Consider the following 18658-nt stretch of genomic DNA (forward strand, 5'->3'; position numbering starts at 1 on the left):
CCCCGAAGGTATCATTGCGTCATCGCATGATGGTATACTTCTCCCACGCTCGTCAGCTGGCAACCTTGCAACACATATCCAACTTTGCTCGGCGATTCAAGCACACCATGACTGAGTCGACTTCCAACCCATTGTCCGGCCTGTGGAAGCCGACTCATCTTCAGGCCCTCTACTACGGTCCTGGAGCTGTGGAGAAACATCTCCGCGAGACACTTCCCTCATCATCTTCCAAAGCATTCATTATCACAGGAGCTTCTCTGGCCAACAAAACTTCACTCGTCAGACAAGTAGAAAACCTCCTTGGAAGTGATCACCATGCTGGCACATTCCCAAACATCGGTCAGCATGCGCCTGTCGCACAGCTCGATGAAGCTACAGAGATCGTGAAGAAGGACGATAGCATCGATACGCTCATCAGCATTGGAGGTGGAAGTCCTATTGACTCCGCCAAAGCCATCTCCTACCGGGTGAACGAGAGGCTGGGCAAATTCTTGTTTCATATCACCATTCCTACCACATTAAGTGCGGCAGAATGCACGTTCATTGCTGGATACACAAAAGAGGATGGCACGAAGACGGGGATCATACATCCGGAGATCGTACCGCATGTCATCATATACGACTCGAAATTCGCCCTGGAGACCCCGCCGAAGCTGTGGCTGTCTACTGGCATGCGGGCAATGGATCACGCAATGGAGATCATGTACCATCCTACAGCGACGGAGATGCCCGCCAGAAGAATGGCGCTGTCAGCAGCGTCGGATCTGTTCACATACCTCCCAAAGTACAAGGACGACCCTAAAGACGAGGACGCTATCACGCAGCTGCAGCTCGCCTCTTATGCATCTCTCGGCTTTATCGGCTTGAACCTCAAAGGAGGCCTCGGTCTGAGCCACTCACTCGGATACGCACTGGGGTCACCGTACTCGATTCCGCACGGCATTACCTCCTGCTTGACGCTCGGCCACGTTATCAAGCTGAAGGCGCAGAAGCCGGAAGATGCGGCACAGATCGCAAGAGTACTTGCTGTCATTGGACAGTCCAGGACCGGTGATGACCGCCAAGATGCCACCAAAGTAGGAGACGAGATTTTGAAGCTTGTGGACAGCCTAGGACTGAAAACGAATCTGAAAGAGTACAATGTAGGCGACGATCAAGTGACTGTCATCGCAAACAGGGCCACGGGGGCAAAGGAAGGGGAGCTTTACGACAAAGTCTTGGAGCTCGTCAGGAATCTGTATTAATCTCCGCGCTCACCACTGCATATGAACACAACAATTCTCAAGTTGATTTCATCTGAATGGTTCGAAGACGGAGATGCGAAGCCTCCAAGCACGCCGTCTCGTCTACGTCTGTATTTAAGCCCACCTCCTTCTGGGATCTGCCCTGCCTGCCTTTGAGTCTTGCATTGCACTTCCTCGCCTTAAGGACTTACAACTCGCAGGAGATACGGAGTTCTTCCGCCAATGGACTACGACGCTCACATGATAGGGCGGGGTCGCGCGAAGATCGTACGATAGGGCTGACGGACGAGAGCAAAATGTATCCTGGGTTGAATGGTGATGCTTCTCGGACCATTGCCTTGCAACCGCTTCATTTGAGAGTGCGTATTGGGCAAGCTGGCTGGGACTAAGAGGTGTCGAACTCACGAAACATCTACGTTCGACGCGTCAGGCACAGCGATCGAATCTGTTGTGCGGCGGCGTCCTGAGTGTCTGCCAAAACCGTCATGCGGGTAAGACGCTAGCGGGAGTGGCCGCCAAAGCCAAACGCCACTCGCAAGCTCCCAACTCGTCCAAGCGCAATTGCGACTTCGGTATCCCCAATCTTTTGGCCGACCGATGCACTTCATGTTGACCGATGTGTACGGATGTCGCTAACCATGGTGCTGCTGAAAGGATTCACTGTATGCTGTGCGGGGCAAACAGCCTCACCATAGATTAACACATGCTTCTCCTACCTTGCTGTCTCGTCAACAAGTCCTCAAGCTGTCTCTGCTTGGTATATAACATAACTTCAGTGAACCTCTAGCATATACCTTTCCTTCTCCGAATAGTCAAGTTTCAGATACTTCAGAAGCTCTGAGAAACCGAAGCACTGCAACTGGCCCACTGCCGCCGCTCAAGCGCAATGGAGTACTTACCGTCCGAGCATTGGCTATCGGAAGAGGATGACTTCACCGGCAGCATCCACCTGTTCGATCTCAGACTGAATTGCTCCACCATTTCAAGACCAAGTGTATCACCGGTAAGGGCTTTGTTCAACTAGCATCACCAGCCCCAGCTCAACATCAAACCCAGGATGAAATGCACTCGGACCCGTTCTTCACACCGACCTGTCCGGGATGGTACAACTACACACCATCTCCACCGAACCACTCATACCACATGTCCGCACCATCTGGCAGCTTCGACTTTGCAAACGACAGTCGATTCTGCACTTCCCGGCCACCGTTAACGAATCTAGCCTTTCCTCCAGCTGAAAGAATGGAGTTAGCAAACGGAGTAGGCAAAATCAGTGTATGCCACGCCCCTAGATACCTCCACGCTTCGAATGCCACGTGACTTATGACTGTTCCCCTCACAGCGCCGCCGCGCTCAAAACCGTGCCGCGCAACGAGCGTTCCGCGAGCGCAAGGAGAGAAGAACCAAAGATGTCGAGATCCAGCTCGCGACGCTGAAGGAGGAGTATCGGTCACTGGAGTGCTCGCATGCACAACTTTCCGCGTCCTACGAGAAGATGCGGAAGGCGATGGAGGTGCTGACCAGGGGTGGCGGTGAGAAGTTGATGGATGATGCGAATACTGTGAGGGACCTGCTAGGTGTTTTGTGTGGAGAATTTGAGATCAAGGAGGAGAAGTAAGGCTGTTGTCGTTGTTGCAGGCAGCGGAAGTCTCCGTCGTTGCGTTCTACACCACCTTGGCACTCCAGCGAAGGCTCGTAAGCGTTTGAGAAGCAGGCGTTCGGCGACATCAAAGATATCGCAACAGCTCGATCGGCGAAGGAGCTTGAGCAGTAAACAAGCCATGTCGTATTCTCATCTAACTACTGCTGCCACCTCTATTACTACTCAACGGAAAATTCTACAAAGCATAGCATCATAAACAGTAAGATCGTAACTAAGAACATTAACAAAGCTCCCAAGCCGCCCTCTATTAAGATACTCCAGGACTTTCCTCCCGCTGCAGTTCTCCGCCTCTTCTACCCCACCCAAGCACAAGATTTTGCATCAGCGACTCCCACGTGCGAAACCGCTTGTCCGCCAATCGACTCCCTCATTGAGCCTCTAAGCCGGACACGAGATACCGCCGACCTCCGCATTCACATACTGCTTACGCGTAGTCGGTCTTTCAAAGTCGCCCCTCGTCAACGGCCTGTTGTACATAAGGCAAGCAATCGACGGATCGCCTCCAGGAGCGGTATAGACGGGCGCGCTGGGCACGTTCTCAGCCATGAATGCGGCCTTGCAGTCGCCGGTGTAGCCGTAGCCGTAGCACTGCTCGAGACACTGCGTCCAGATATCGGTGCGGTTCCGGTACTCGAACGTCGACATGGGGAGGTAGTAGGCGTAGATCTGGTTCGGCCGGGTGCTGGCTTTAGGCTGCCAGCAGTCGGACCTGCGGTCCGCGAGCGGGTTTGTCACGCTGCACTCGGCGGGGATCGGCTTGGCGAGTGGGCCGCCGGCGCGGGTTTGGAGGGAGGGGACGGGCGAGCTGGTGCTGAGGACGGCGAAGAGGGAGGTCGCGACGAAGCTGAGGGCACCGAAGAGCATGTTTGCGGCTGTGAGGTCTGAGACGTTGATTGACTGGGAAGGGCGTGTTTGAAACGTTGGATGTCTGAGCTCTGGATTGATTGCAGGAGAAAGGGTTTGTTTTGAAGCTTGAGAGGCTGTCAAGTGCTGTGATGGCTGCTTCTGAGGCGCGACCCTCAACCCTTATATGCAAGCAGCCTCTTTCCTGCCACGCTCCTACCTCTCACGTTTACGAAGGCTGGCTTTGACAAGCACACCTCAGCATACCACCGAAAAGGCCCTGCAGACGTCATTGGGTGCGCTCATCTCCGATGCTGCATGCTGCCTCCTCGCTTAGTGCGTGCACTGCCTCTAGGATTCGACGGGAATGAACAGCAGGTGTTCTGGGCTGAGTGGATGCTTCTGCCCGGTGGTGAAACGACGTCGGAACGACTGGACGAGGATCCCGGTATACTACTATACCAAGCTCCTCGGATCGGGTTTACCCAGCACCGGTTGCACTTCCCAGCTGCAGGCTCCCCGTCAGCCCGCCAGGTCCATCCACAGCCTGCAGAGCTTTATCGAAAGGCTAGTAACAGCATATTCCGATGGCCTCTCTAGTCATTGAACTACAGCTATCTTCGGTAGCGGTTTATACGAGGCTCTGCAGGGATCAAGGTCTCATCGTTCTTTCAGGAACCGCTTCGTACCGCGGTCCACGGTAAGCACTTTCAGGTCTGTTTCCGTGATGCGGTCCAAAAGCAAGAAGAGCACTATTTGCAAAGAGCATCCGTGGTTGAGGGACATGTGATTGCGACGAAGAGATGCGACGCTAAGCATATCAGCCTCGCTTCAAGCAAGAATGTTTATTTTCAGCCATGATTTTTACATTAGCAAGCAAGCAAGTCTATTTAGCCAAGGAAGAACGACTACAATCACACCGCATCGCCTGGGTGCTGTTGGTAAGTAGTATGTCACACGTGTGCGACCATGGCCTGATCGCCTTGTGTATCCGTTTCCGGTCATCTGAATCCAAACCTGAAGCCTTCTATCTCTGGGTACATGTGCATCATCAGTCTTGCTACCACCATACGTGGATACACGGGGCCGCGCAGACCCGTCTTCAGAGGGGAAGCGTGCAGCTTCGGGACCAGCCGTTCGCTCAGGGTGCGTCGTCATTCCTAAACAGGCCTGGAATCCCGACTACGTCTTTCCTTTCCCACTCCTCTCAGGTTTGCTGTTGTCAATAGAGAATACTGGAAATTGTCATTGAGTGGAGAACATAGGCTGCACTACGCTCAAATTCTATGCAGTCGGTTGCTGCGGTGCCTTCGCCACAAGGAATACGTAACGGGCATGCCGGCAGCTCTTCCACAGGGATCAACTCAGGAAGGAACGCTTCCAGAAGGTTTCATTGACGTACATCATTAGTGCACGACAGCAACCAGCTTCAACGTTCAAAAGCGGATTCGGGTTGCTCGTCAGCACACGCGATGCCCAAGGGATGGATTACGACTCGTATCTTGGCGTTATCTGATCAGCAACCACCAGCAACAAAAACCTACTATCCGGAATTCACACCCGCGCTACGGCACCAGAAAAATTTGCACCACTAGCTTAGCTCAGCCGATCAGAGAAGGCTCGTCCCGCAACCGTCGTCTTGGATCGGACGGGTTCCCAAGAGGGAAGCTTTACCGGTCGTACAAGTGAGTAATTATAGCCCGAGAACACCGCACCATGGCATTCGTATCGCAAGTCAACCGACTACCGGCCACCTGGCCGTGCTAGAAGCGGATCTTCTGCGCCACTGCCGTGGGCTGTCCGTCATGTCTGTGCTTGTCGTACTTGTGCCCAGACGGTCGCTCCTGAGGCTCTGTATCTTGTGAAGGGTCTATCGATAGATCGTTGGAACTGTACTAGCAGATGTGCAGCCCTCGATAGTCCGAGAGTAACCGTGCCAAGGTTTACGAACTCAACCACCTTGGAGCAGGGACGGCCAACAGGTCCAACTCTGAACAAGCTCATCTACCAGCAGACTTCCAAAGCTTCTGACATTCATAGTTGTCACATGCCGATGCCAGCAACGAACGACCAAATCCAAGGTTAGCAGCAACAACTTGCAGCGGCAGCGTCGGGAAGCCATGCACAGGCCCATCGAGGAACCCTTCGACTTCTGCCCATGACTCCCCTACCGCTAACCTTCAGCTGCAATCAAGACCAGAAAACAAGAAACCGACCGCATTACTAACGCAGATGGGCCAGTCCACCGTCTCCCGTACAGCAGTCGGTCCCGCTTCCGCGAACGCTTCCGGCAACAGTAGCTCCATGTACAAGCAGCGAGGCCCGGTGCCAGATGCCTTTACCCATCTCCGAGCTGGTATATCCACTTCAACGCGTCCATTAGGAGCCGTGGCTAAGAATACGGCCTATCTGATAGCGTGACTGGGCGCGAAAAGATTTCAGCGTTGGCCAGAACGCAAGAGAGTTAACTGCAGGAACACCCATCTGCACAGCGGGACGGACGCGGATGCGCATGAATAGAGGCATCTGCAACGGGCATCGCTTGGTTTATGCGAAGATGGAATACCAGTATCAAGCTGGCGAGTGTGCGGATGACTCGGCTTGTAAAAAGTGTGCAATGCGCGAACTACAGGTGTGGACTGTACCTTCCATCAGTCATTGTTTGCGTCTTCAATGATAGTTGAGCGTCTGTTGAATCTGAGCATCATCGTGAGGGTTGTGATGGTTCACAACTTATGGCAGTCTGGAAGGGAGTTTCGGACCGTGATCCATCCTCTCATCAAGGCGTTGCAGCATCAGCTGTTGTTGTCCTAGTGCTTGCCGATATCACTGAGACCGTTAGCACACGTGGAACAAATCGTCCGGTGCACCGTCCACGATCTTCCGCTTTATGCATCGAGAAGATTGTGGGCAAAACACCAATAGTCACGCACACAAAATGGGCCACATGTACGAGGTTCGACACTGAGAACTCGTTTCATCTGTCAAAGACGTCGCAACGTCTCCAGTGCCTCTCAGGCGCATCTAAGCATAATACATGATTCGAATCGTGCAACACACGGGCCGATTTTCAAGACTGAGTTCGAGTTCGCGCCATAACACCATCGCTCGCAGACATCGCGGCCCGATCCACCAGCGCCATGAACCAAAAGGGAAGAAGAAAGCAGACGTCAGAAGGGCTTTTCCCAGGCGCATGACTCCGCTGTGCGTTATCGTGGAAACCGTGAATATCCGCAAATAGAAAAAGAAGACAGACGAAAGCGACGAGGGGATGGCAGAAGTATGGTACAAGAATGGAAGGGCGGGCGCATGCGCACAAGTGCGACGGAGCCATCTCGCTGCTGAGACGTCCTAAGATTGTTCCGTGCCACATTGCCGTCAAGCCACTACGGCTACAATGCTGGAGAAATCCCTCGCTGCAGCAAATCCGCGAAAGCCCCTCAAGGCCGCCGTCTCCACGCCAGATCGCCATCGCCATGTTCCTGAGGGTTCTTGCGGCCACGGATCCCTATCTCGTTAGCGCTTCGGGGAGAGACCGAGGAGTGCTCTCATCCATCGGCAAGCCCAGGACAACCGTAGCGCCGTTCGGCGGAGAAGACTGCGGAGGTGGCAGCTGCGATTCCGAAGGCGCTTGCACTGACGATGCTACCGCAGACAGTGCTTCCGTCTTCTTCTTCCTGCTCGTGTAGTCGCTCAAGCTGAGCTTCTTCTTCTGCATCGGGCTCGGCGTAACAGCAGCCGCAACGTTAGGCGAGAAGATAGGCGGTTGCACGGTGAGGGCGGATGGAGATTGCGCGATAGAGCCGGCCAGCGGTCCTAGTGCGCCAGGGACAGAGGGCGTGGTGGGCGTCATGGAGGACACAGAAGAGAGCAGCGGAGGATGTGGAGGAAGCTGGACGTGCAGACCGACTGTCTTCTGCATCGGGAGCGGGTGTGACGGTGCCTGTGCTTGTGCTGTAGCGGGCCAAGGCGGCGGCGGCGGCTGTATGGGCGGATGTGAAGACTGTGCAGGATGTTGAGATACTGGACTTTTACTTGGCGTTGCTGAATGCATCACAGCCGACGATGTCGAATGGAAGCCAATGCTTGTGTCCGCGTCTTTCATGTCCACATCCTCATGCTCCTCGACGTGAGATGTCGCTGAGGGCGAAATGACGGATAATCTTGAGTTCGAAGATACCGAAGAACCAAGTTGCGCGGGCGAGGTTGCAACATCCTTCTGTAATGGACACCCAGATGTACTGTTCGCCCATGGTGACGAAGCCGCAGCTGACGAGGAAGCTACTGGAGACAACTGATCACTATCGGCATTCTTCATAACAACATCCCGGAGATCCACGGAGTCAGACCTTGCAGCCTCAGCATGAGTACGCTGGCTTCGCTCGCGACGCTCTCTTTCTTCTCGAGCCCGCTGTAAGAGAAGTTGTACCGGCGAGCTGCGTGGTCTGCGTCTCTTCACCACAATATTAAGGTTGTATGCGAGACCATTGTCTGCTTCTGTTTGTGTCGACGCGTCGGTGTATACAGGTTTAGGCTTCGGTGGCGGCTGCGCAGCAGTAGTGGACGCGCGTGACGGCTGAGTGGCTTTGGACACCGCCCGCTGGCCGTTGACAACATTTGAAGTCGATGCGCCGCTATTCCGTTTTCGCCGCTTCGTGGTGTGCTGCTCGTTGAGCTGCAGTTGCTCGAAGAGGCGCTCCTCTGCCATCATCTTCCTCTTTTCACGGTCTGAAATCTGGACCCCCAATCCATAAGCGGCATTGGTGGATGCGCGAGCCATAGGCGTGATATCCCGACTGCCAGGCTTGCTATGCGAGGATCCCGAAGCCGAACGGCTGTCTACTTGATCGTCTTCAGTATGGATACGATGTAGGGTTTCGCTTCCGGCGCGGCTGTTGGTGGCGCATCCAGTGCTCAGCGGTGATATCTGCGTACCGTTCTTCCGAAGTTTCTTCGACTTGACTAAGTTTTGGTTCTGGGAAGTAGTCTCCGCCACGTAACCATGGTTACGAAAGCAGACACGTTGCAGAATACACTCAGCCGGCGGTAAACTGCAGGCGCAGCCGCCATACGCGCCAAGCACAACCTGTGCCCAGTGCGAAATCTCTTCCCCCCTCTCGATGTTGTGAATTCCTCCTTTCGTACGGGATGCTTCACTGAGAAGACGAAGGTGGTCCTCCATCAGATCCCAGCCGATTGTTACCTCTTCTAATGCCGAGATATCCCTTTTCGCGATGAAGCAAAAGTGATACTGAGTTCCCTCCGTTATCAGTATTTGCATTCGGACGTTCGGCCGACAGCTTCTTCGAATGTAGCGCAGGTTGTTGCCTTCGTTTCTGGCATCGATGTAAATCGGTAAAGGGGGGCAGAAGAAGACGAAGGGCTCCGGATGTTGCAAGGCCATCCATCGTCCGGATGATGATGAGACGTAATCGTGTTTCAAGCCGACTTGCCCTTTGAGCTCTCCAACGTAGCCGCCGGCAAGGACATCACTGGCTACTGTTAACAGTTGCCACGTTGGATGGACGCCTTGTTTCGTAATGCTCTGGTCCGTTTCGATCTCCACGGTAAGCCCTGGGTCTCGGGCTTCCAGCTCTTCCATTGACGAGAAGCGCGAGAAGATCTCATTGCGAGTTTTCCCGTTTGTGACTAGCGGCAGGGCGTTGGGATCTACAAGCCATTCTGTCAGAAGATCAGTGACAGCGATGTTGTCGAATGAGTTAGCGGTGATTATCGTGAACTCGGGTTGGCGATACAACTGCATGAACTCGGGAGAGAAGTAGTCGCTCGTCTGCTCCGTCGACCCGTAATTGACGGGAGATTTCATGGGGCTTTGGCCGTTCCGAATGACCGAGGTGGCTCGTTTGCGAGAGGCATGAGTTGGTGCCTGTGGAGTTGCGGACGCAATTGATCCAGAACTCTTGTGCGTGGTTTTGGGCCGTTTGTTCGGGATATGCGAATCGCGTGGAGCCCCGGTCTTCCGATCCGTAGTGTCGTGGAGGTCTTGTTTGTCGCCAAGAGGCCAGCCATTGATCTGCACCGGACCCGACACGGACTCTCTGGCCTTCTTCTTGTGGCTTTTGGTAGCAGCTCGTTTGACTTTCTTGTCGCCCACGTTGGGCAGCTCCCGGATTCCCTTTTGTCTCTCGACCGCACGCTTTGCATCAAGCGGCCGTGGAAGACAGTCGACGCATTCGTGGACGTCGGGAACATCTGTATGCTTGTCGTAGTAGCAGATTATGTGCTGCCATGTATTGCACACTTCGCACAAGACTGTACTGCCATCGTCGTTGTGGTAGCCGCAGATGCATTTAATGATTCCGTCCTCGTCTTCGACAGCGCCATCCGGAAGGGAATACCCGTTCGATAGGCCGTTGACAACAGTGGGAGAGCCGGATGTGTAAGCGGGTGCCGAGCTTAGCTGGGGACCAGCGTACGTCTTCAGTGGAGGGTCGTCTGTCATACTACGACGGTATTTCTCCAGTAGCCTCTATGATCGAGCAAAGCTTAGATCCGTTCTCGACCTGAATCGCATGGCGTCCGAAGTACCGATTTGGCACGAACGCGCGCTGTGATTTCTCGAGAGTGTTCCGGTTCGACGAATGATTCGAGCTACCGAGGAGACGAGGCGTGTGCGGTCGCGCTCGCGCTCGTAGGGGTACTACCAGGAAGCTCTCGCTGTGCACTCTGTCCAGCCGTCAGAGGTCGAAGCACCCAACACAATACTCAAGGCCAAAAACCGAAGAATCTCTGCACTGTGCTGTCGCAGGTGGGTATAGACGACAGTTGGGTAAGGTGTAGCGAACGTGTAGGCGACTCGAGCTGAGTTGACGAGAGTTGATGAGGCGAGGTGGTGTTATCTTTGAGGTGGCCGCAAGCAGACAATGGCATGCGGTAAGTCCAGGGGCAGCGGTCAAAGGAGCCGAGGGCGATGGCGTGGCGGTGGAGTTGATGCGACGATGTTCATGAGGTGCGAGTGGGAGAGAGGGCGCAATGGAGGAGATGGCACAGCCAGATTGTGACGAGAATTGGGAAGCAGGAGGAGGGACAGGGGGGTGGTTGCGCTAGCCACCGAAAGGGGCTTGGACCGTTCTGACAAGTACGCCGGAACGTCGGAGCCGGCAGCCCAGTCGACGACATGCTGCGTCGGCAGCCTGGTTCGAGGATATGGACAATTTGCCGTGCGTTTGGCGCATTTTGCGAACAAGAGAGAGGCAACATTGCGGTCGGCACAAGCGGGCGGGTGCTCCTGCAGTTTCTGTGATGGGCGAAGATGCAGTTGTAGGTTGAAAGATCTGGGGGCGGGCAGCGACTGCACGAAGAAAGAAGGAGTGATGAAACCGAAATGGCTGGGGCGAGCAAAGAAGAGGCCGGGGTGCCAGTTTGACCTAATCATGTGCGTGATGCTGATTGCTCGGAAAGCCGAGTGCTACCGCAGTTGATGCCTGCCCGGCCGAGTAGCGTGCCAATGGACAACGTTCGGCGAATTGAGCGTTGCCTAGTAGTCTAACGTCATCCGGAGAGCCGCTGCTGGACGCACGTTTAACAGAATGCCATGCGCAATGCTCCAACGCTACACATTTCCGATAGAAAGCCGTGGTAGAGCTGCACTTGCGCGTGTGTTGCTGGCGAGAACACTGTACTGGTTTCAGGTGGCAGTTTTACCGCATCGATGACCTGATAGGATCGAAGCTGAGTTCTCAGCATCCCCATATGTCATGTCGGGGATGCTTCAGGAAGCCATTGCAGGGAAGCAACGAACTGCTGAGAAAACTTAAGTTACCGTCCTTTGCTATTCAAAGTTAGTGTGGTCTGCTCGCCGCTAAAGAACGGCGCCTCCGGTTCGACCGCAGGCTTATACTGACTCGGCTTATGTCAGCCGTTTCATTACCACCACCTTGCACATTGTCGCCGGGGTCTCGAGTTGCGCTTTTACCTCCTTCCATAAAACTACTGCTCACACCGCCAACAGCCAAGATGAGTCTGGCTACGAAAACGCAATCGCAGAAAATCTTCGAAAAGCTGCGGGCAAGACCTGCGAACAAGGTCCATACACCCCACCCTCCCTTACCGGATCCCATGCCCTGACCCTCTCTAGATATGTTTCGACTGCGGAGCAAAGAACCCCACATGGTCCTCCGTGCCCTTTGGGATATACCTTTGTCTCGACTGCTCGGCGAACCACCGTAACCTCGGCGTTCACATCTCCTTTGTGCGGTCAACCAATCTGGACAGTAAGAGAATCCCCGGCCCAAGAGCCACAGACGGGGGGCTGACACTGGGAATTCAGTCTGGCAATGGGATCAGCTGAGGATCATGAAAGTGGGCGGGAATGAGTCGGCGACCAAGTACTTTCAGTCGCATGGCGGATCCGCTGCGCTCGCGAGCAAAGACCCGAAGACGAAGTATACCTCGAACGCCGCCACCAAGTACAAAGAGGAGCTGGCCAGGCGGGTGGCCGCAGACGCGAGACAGTATGCTTCCTTTGCCAGCGTTCCTTCCCAATCACTCACACCTCCCAGATACCCAGATGAAGTCGTAATCACCGATACAGCCGACGCAGAAGCCGAGACTGGCGCAAGCACACCAGCCGGCGAACCGGAAGACGACTTCTTCTCGTCTTGGGACAAGCCCACTGTCAAGCGCCCAAGCAACCCTCCTTCACGGACAGCGACACCAGCAGCGGGCAGCCGCACCGCCTCGCCCTTCCTGAACGCCCCCACAAACGGCAATGGTACCGCGCGTCCAAAATCTCCGCTCGCAAGCTCCGAATCTGCCACCGCACCGGCCGCACCCCGCACAGTCTCCTCATCCGCCATAAGAAAGACGACCACAACCGCTGCGCCTCGCAAAGCCAACATTCTCGGCGCGAAAAAGACAAAGCTCGGCGCGAAGAAGGTTACCGCGAGCGACGGGCTTGATTTCGAAGCCGCAGAGAAGAAAGCGAAGGAGGAGGCCGAGCGGATAGAGAAGCTGGGGTACAATCCTGACGCCGAGGCCGCAGCTACCGAGAACACGGCCAAGAGCAAAGCGCCGGCGGCGGTCGACACGAACATTGTCGCGCCGACGCCTGTAAGCCCTGCTCGCGCAGGCTTTGGCGCGACGAAGGGAAGGGAGAGGAGCAGTAGCGAGATGGAGAGGCTGGGTATGGGAATGGGACGGCTTGGGTTTGGGCAGGTGGGCGGTAACAAGCCTGCTGCGGCTGCGCCGAAGAAGATGGGATTTGGATCGACGAGCAGAGCCGCTGGACAAGAGGGTATGTATCCAAGGTCCGGGAATGATGTCAGAAAGAGAGCACTAACAAGTTAATAGACGATTCGGAACGCTACGCTCGCGAGAAGTTCGGTACCCAGAAAGGCATCTCATCCGACGAGTTCTTTGGCCGCAACGCCTTCGACCCCTCGGCGCAAGCTGAGGCTAAGGGGAGATTGCAAGGCTTCGAAGGTGCCACGTCAATTTCCTCAAACGCGTACTTCGGCAGGCCGGAAGATGAGGGCCCAGCTGATGATTATGGAGATTTGGAGTCGGCTGCGAAAGACTTTGTCAGGAAGTTCGGTGTCACGGCTGGCGATGATTTGGATAACTTGACCAATTTGTTGGGTGAGGGTGCCACGAGGCTACAAGGTGAGTTCAGATGGTGCCGTATATGGGAGAACGACGACTAACGACTAACCAGGTGCCATTCGGAACTACCTGAACGGTTAGTTGCACTGTTGTGGTGAATTGGCGTCTGGAGTTTAGATGGGGCTTCCGAGGATGCATGGTATGGTAGGCTCTGGCACTTGGGGTGTAGCACAGTTAGGAGCGTAGGTAGTCGTTTATGAGATCCTACTCAGAAAAGACTACATCACATCCTAGGCCAATGAGCACTGGGGATTCTAATCATGCATTCGTAAACAGCATCACCCTGGAGATGGCAATCTTCTTACGCGTACCTTTCATCTGGACGTGGGAGGCTTTGTTCAGTTAAGATAGGAGCTTAGTAGCAGCTAATCGCAGATGGTAAAGAGCTTTAAGGTCCTCATGATTTAGAGCGCCGTGATGAACACTGGCACTTCATCCCCTGCCATTGGCGATGTGACATAGGTTACGCCTATGGATTATCTGCCACGTGATTGCAACTCTGACTCGATGTCTCCGGTCGACCAACTCCCGTTTCTTCCAAATGCCCGAATGTCGGATACGCAGGCGCGAAGCGTCATTCGTGATGCCGCAGAGGCAGTTAATCTGGTGTGTGTCAAGTGCATGTTACTACAACCTTCACTGATTGACTGTAAAGATTGCCCGCTCATCATGGCAGCGCTCGCTCACCTCTTGGTTGTATGTCCCAATTGGGATAGTAACCATACTACTCGCATGTTTTGGCGTGGATTCTCTCATACGTCTAAGCTCAGTCTCTTTTCCAGCCTCTGTAGCTTGCATGATTGCTGTCTTCTTTGCATTGATCGCTTGTGAGGCTATGCTGGGTGACCGGAAAACCAAGAAGCTGGTTGCACTGCTAGATATACCGGTAATGCCGCAAGGTTCCCCTCTTACCATCAGAGCACTCATTCTCGCTAGGGTGGCTTCGCTCTTCGTTACATCAATGTCCTGTTCTGCCCTTCGTTCGTACTCCTTCCACTCAATCAGCCGATCGGTGGAGTAGAAGCTGGCAAGATTATCGGAGTCTTCAGTTGGTCGAACTTAGCCAAGTTTTCTCGTAACAGCTCACTGAACGGAAAGCAGTTATCGGATACTTCATCATGACCGCTCTCACTGCGTACCTTGTCCGAGGGTTACAGCTGCTGCTCGGTACATCGAAACGGTCCCTACTTGAAAGAGCGGAGGAGCTGGGTGATCGGGACGAAGACATTCCTCTCACGCAAAGCCGTCACAACTCGGAAGTTGAGACAGTCACGCTGTCCGAAGCGGCCTCTGCATTCAACTTCTCCATGTCGACTCCCGTAGAAGAGCTTCAGGCTCCCCTGAGAGCACAGGATCCTGCGCAAGTTACCGGTACAGGAGGCCCTCCCACAGCAGATCCTATGCCCTCCGCATCAGATGCCACAGCAAGTCTGCTTCGTCAGAATCTTCCGGCACTTACACGAGCTCAGACGTGGGCGGCCTTCGTCAACGCAAATCTCGACATCATTAGCTACAGCGCCATGTTCATCTTCATTGGCCTTCCTGTTTACTACGCTGCCGACTACGCGATGCCCGCTCAGCTTTGCCTCAATGTCCTGGCTTACTTCGCGGCATTATCTCTTCCTCCGCTCTGGAGACGGTACCTACACCCTGCGGTCGTCGCATCCGCCATCACCATCATCGGCATTTGGGTCCTAGCCCTCACTCGGCGGAGCAGCCTTGACGATGGCTTGCATGCTTATCAGACCAAGACGAAGTACGCTCAGCTTCTGCATGGGAAAGGCGATCTGCCATATCCAGGCGCTGGTGATATCTTCAGCAGCGTCCTGGATGTTAGCATCGTGGCGCTCGCCCTGCCCATGTTTCAGTACCGACACGAACTTCGTCGCGCCGTAGGTCACCAGTGCTACTTAAGCGATACCTCTCGAATCTTCGCCTCTCATTGTTGACCCCTCTCGCTAACGCCCCGCAGTTCCTTCCGGTGATCCTACCAAATATCAGTGTATCCATTGCCTCTCTACTCGGCTATCCGGCCTTCTGCCATGCCATCGGCATCGCCCCAGCACGTTCTCTCTCCTTCGCCAGCCGCAGTCTCACGCTCGCGCTCGCACAACCGGCAACCCAAAACATCGGCGGAGATCTCAGTCTTGTCGCTGTGCTTTGTATCACCAGCGGTATCATGGGGGTGCTGTTCGGACCAGCCTTGCTGAAGTACTTGAAGATCCCCGAAGGTAACTCCGTCGTCACCCGTCAACGCAAACGGCAGCTACATAGTAATGCATGCTTGGGCTAAAGACTGACTCTCCCTGGCTCTTCAGACGACTACATCACTCGGGGCGTGACGCTCGGCGCCAACTCCTCGGCCATCGCGACCGCCCTGCTGCTCGTTTCGGACCCGCGCGCCGCCGCGTTCTCGAGCCTGTCGATGGGGCTCTTTGGCACGGTTACTGTAGCTATGACCTCCGTACCGCCGTTGGTCCGGGTAATAACTGCCCTAGCTGGTGTACAGTCATAAAACAAAGTATACAGCTGTATCCGGATTAGTGGTATCAAGCCTCGTCGTTAGTGGACATAACCGCAATACAATCATCATCACTATCACTGCTTCGCATCACTGATTAGTACGATCTTCAAAGGACGATGCCCACCAGCGTAATGACCTTTCGATGCCTACGCTGTCCAATGAACCTTGGCCCTTACAGACAGCTGAGTACAGCGACAGGGAAGCTAGGTCGGCTAAGACTCCATGAACGTTGATGTAAGGCACTGTCTCGCTTTCAGCGAAGTTGACATGCGACATGTCCTCACCAAAGGATTCAGGATCGCCCGTGCAGTAGATTCGAAGTCAGTATGCCTTATGCTCTTTAGTGTGGATACATCGTGCGCGCATATAACCATTCCTAGATCGGTAAGAAATCCCTCGTCCAAAGGTGAGATCCAAATTGAAACAAGTCCTAGCCAAACTGGCCAGGTGAGTCGAGATCTTCGAAACCCTCGGACATCTTTAGCCAGAACATGTTGCGAGCTATCTTGAAGCGTTGTTGGTGGGTGGAGGTTTGTTGAAATTGGTTGGTAGGGTGAGGTTTGTGGGGTTGGTCAGATGACTAATTGGTTGGTCAGGTGACTAGCACGATGGTCAGCCGAGCTTTTAGCGTGGTCTAGGTGAGTTGCATCCTGAGTGGTGTTGTTGGGTCTGTCAAGGGACCGCTCGAGGTCCGTGACCATGTGGCTAGGTGCAGCAAGGGTGCAATGAGACGGCCACACAGACACCAACGGACGACGGTGGCCGGGAATATATCAGCTTCCGGGTAGAAAGAGTTTTAGAGCGAGGTAGCTTGGCACGGTTTACAATGTATAGCAGGATCAGACGGTTTGAGCTTTATGGTACCGATGAGTGTGATGCTGTCGTAGATACTTCTGCAAGAGTGGTAAACTTCTCGTCTATGTGTTCCTGGTATATGATGGGGCTCTGCTTCGCGGCCACGAGAGACCGGGAGTCGCCTAGCTGGAGCTGCCCTCCAGCGGGTGATGCCCGCTCCACCTCTCAGCTTGTTGCGTTGTTCCTGGGTGAGCTGGGAAATGAACCATTTAGAGGCGGTGCCTCGAAGGCATTTGTCCAGGTTCTGCTGGATGGTGGTGGAAAATTTCGAGCACGCGACGTTCTCGGCGGCGTCAATGAAGGCGTGAACGCTCCTGAAGTAGATCTTGTTGCCCTTGTCGACGACGTCTCCCTTGCCGAACTCTTTTTCGTCGAGGAAGGGGTTGAAAAAGCCCACGTCCTCGGGGCGGAAGCGTTCGTCGTTCCCGTATCGCGGTCCGTCCTCGTCCTCGTCCGAAGGGTAGGAATGGCGAGGTCAGTGCTCGCGATCTCGATCGCTGCGGCGGCGGCGGCGGCGATCCGATTCACTGCTCGAGGATCTGTTGGGCCCATAGGGTAAGTCGAAAGCATCGCAAACACCGACGGACAGCAGGAGTCTAGCGGAGTTGCTACAACCTTTCAGCAGGTATTGACGAATTTCATTAATGTATACCGCGGCCTTCTGGCAAGCGACTCCGTGATTCTTCACATATTCTTAAGCCGCCATGCGGATCTCTAGGCTCGAGAAAGGAGTAATCTGGGCACCAGCGCTAGGGCTACGGTAATATGGTGGTCTTCGCCTCCATCGATGATGCTTCTTGGAGCAAACATCGACAAGTTCCTTGTGACGCAGGTCGAGTGCCTTGTTGTTGTATCGATTGTTGTAGGAATTTGTGATCGCCGTGAGTGCAAAGATAACTATCGCATCATTAATGAAAGTCCGGCGAGTGCGCTGTACGGCCTCCCAAGTGATAGGCAGTGTCGCCGTGGCATCCGTCTGAAATTTCTTTGGTCGCCGCGCCTGTGGTTTCTCGTGCGCTTCGGTGATGGACCGGTCTTCCTACGGTTCCCGTAGATGTATTCCGGTATTGTGTACAGATTGGCAGCGTGCCACCATGTTCTTGTAGTGCCACACTACAGGGTCACTCGGCATCCACCCATGATTTCCACAGGACCAATCTCACAATCCGCCTTTTGGACTGGTCAGAGTGAAGTTTTGTTGTTCGCCATGAGCAAGCATCACCGGAACACAGGGCCATGGCCGCCCTTCAGCCTAGCACTTCCTAGCCGTGGGAGTTTCCAGCGCTCCGACACGCGCAGACTGCTATTGATTGCCATGACTTCACTGACCAGATCGTGCTGATAAGGTATGACAATCTTGCCTGCGGTCTCCCTTTGCCTGGAGTCCATCGTGAGCAAGGCGGCTTCAACCAATCCAGTCGGGTCTTCTGTCCACTCATAGATTGCTCCGGGTGTATCGTCTCTCGCGCTGATGATGTTCGCTATCTAAGTCATCTCCGATCGTATTAGACATGGTGATATGTTCTGAGTGAGCCAACATTGAAGACTCTTCGTCTTCCTAGTTACTCGCGGTGATGCTCCAGGAGGAAAGCAGCCCTAGAGATCTGGGTGCCTCGTCCAACTTGTCGAGGATCATTCCGAGTGTCGAACGGCACGTCATGCAATGCTCGAATCTTAGGCCTCAAGGTCCATCGTTCCGAGTTCTCCATCTGTTGTCCGCAGGCACGTTAGCAGAAAGGGCGTCTGAACCGATTCTTCGGCCCCTGTCCCAACCGCCAATGGGCAAGTCGGTCAAGTCGTTTTGCATTATCTTCTACAAATCCAGAAGCAAGAGAGTGAAGGTTGTTTTAAAAGGACGATATATCCGTGATGTATCCGTAGGGTGATCTATAACCGAAGGGGGGG

The 18658-nt window shown here is 54.4% G+C and overlaps 6 protein-coding genes across 6 annotated transcripts; 4 read left to right on the forward strand and 2 right to left on the reverse strand.

Annotated features, from left to right (window-relative positions):
* Positions 1-107: 107 nt before the first annotated feature.
* Positions 108-1244, forward strand: W97_05285 (uncharacterized protein; the record flags this gene model as incomplete). The annotated part of the gene is made up of 1 exon (XM_007783169.1): positions 108-1244. The coding sequence occupies one exon, from the start codon at positions 108-110 to the stop codon at positions 1242-1244; it is 1137 nt and encodes a 378-aa protein (XP_007781359.1).
* An 886-nt stretch (positions 1245-2130) lies between these two features.
* Positions 2131-2862, forward strand: W97_05286 (uncharacterized protein; the record flags this gene model as incomplete). The annotated part of the gene is made up of 3 exons (XM_007783170.1): positions 2131-2247; positions 2301-2519; positions 2587-2862. 3 exons carry the CDS (start codon positions 2131-2133, stop codon positions 2860-2862), a joined length of 612 nt encoding a protein of 203 aa, XP_007781360.1.
* Positions 2863-3285: 423 nt separating this feature from the next.
* On the reverse strand, positions 3286-3771 carry W97_05287 (uncharacterized protein; the record flags this gene model as incomplete). The annotated part of the gene is made up of 1 exon (XM_007783171.1): positions 3286-3771. The coding sequence occupies one exon, from the start codon at positions 3769-3771 to the stop codon at positions 3286-3288; it is 486 nt and encodes a 161-aa protein (XP_007781361.1).
* A 3487-nt stretch (positions 3772-7258) lies between these two features.
* Positions 7259-10213, reverse strand: W97_05288 (uncharacterized protein; the record flags this gene model as incomplete). The annotated part of the gene is made up of 1 exon (XM_007783172.1): positions 7259-10213. One exon carries the CDS (start codon positions 10211-10213, stop codon positions 7259-7261), a length of 2955 nt encoding a protein of 984 aa, XP_007781362.1.
* A 1514-nt stretch (positions 10214-11727) lies between these two features.
* Positions 11728-13455, forward strand: W97_05289 (uncharacterized protein; the record flags this gene model as incomplete). The annotated part of the gene is made up of 6 exons (XM_007783173.1): positions 11728-11796; positions 11849-11984; positions 12041-12224; positions 12273-13006; positions 13063-13374; positions 13427-13455. 6 exons carry the CDS (start codon positions 11728-11730, stop codon positions 13453-13455), a joined length of 1464 nt encoding a protein of 487 aa, XP_007781363.1.
* Positions 13456-14492: 1037 nt separating this feature from the next.
* W97_05290 (uncharacterized protein) lies at positions 14493-15889 on the forward strand (the record flags this gene model as incomplete). Its single annotated transcript, XM_007783174.1, has 3 exons — positions 14493-15266; positions 15347-15605; positions 15693-15889. 3 exons carry the CDS (start codon positions 14493-14495, stop codon positions 15887-15889), a joined length of 1230 nt encoding a protein of 409 aa, XP_007781364.1.
* Positions 15890-18658: the final 2769 nt, after the last annotated feature.

This window comes from Coniosporium apollinis (assembly GCF_000281105.1).
Source record: "Coniosporium apollinis CBS 100218 chromosome Unknown supercont1.25, whole genome shotgun sequence".
NCBI classification, from domain to species: Eukaryota; Fungi; Ascomycota; class Dothideomycetes; genus Coniosporium; species Coniosporium apollinis.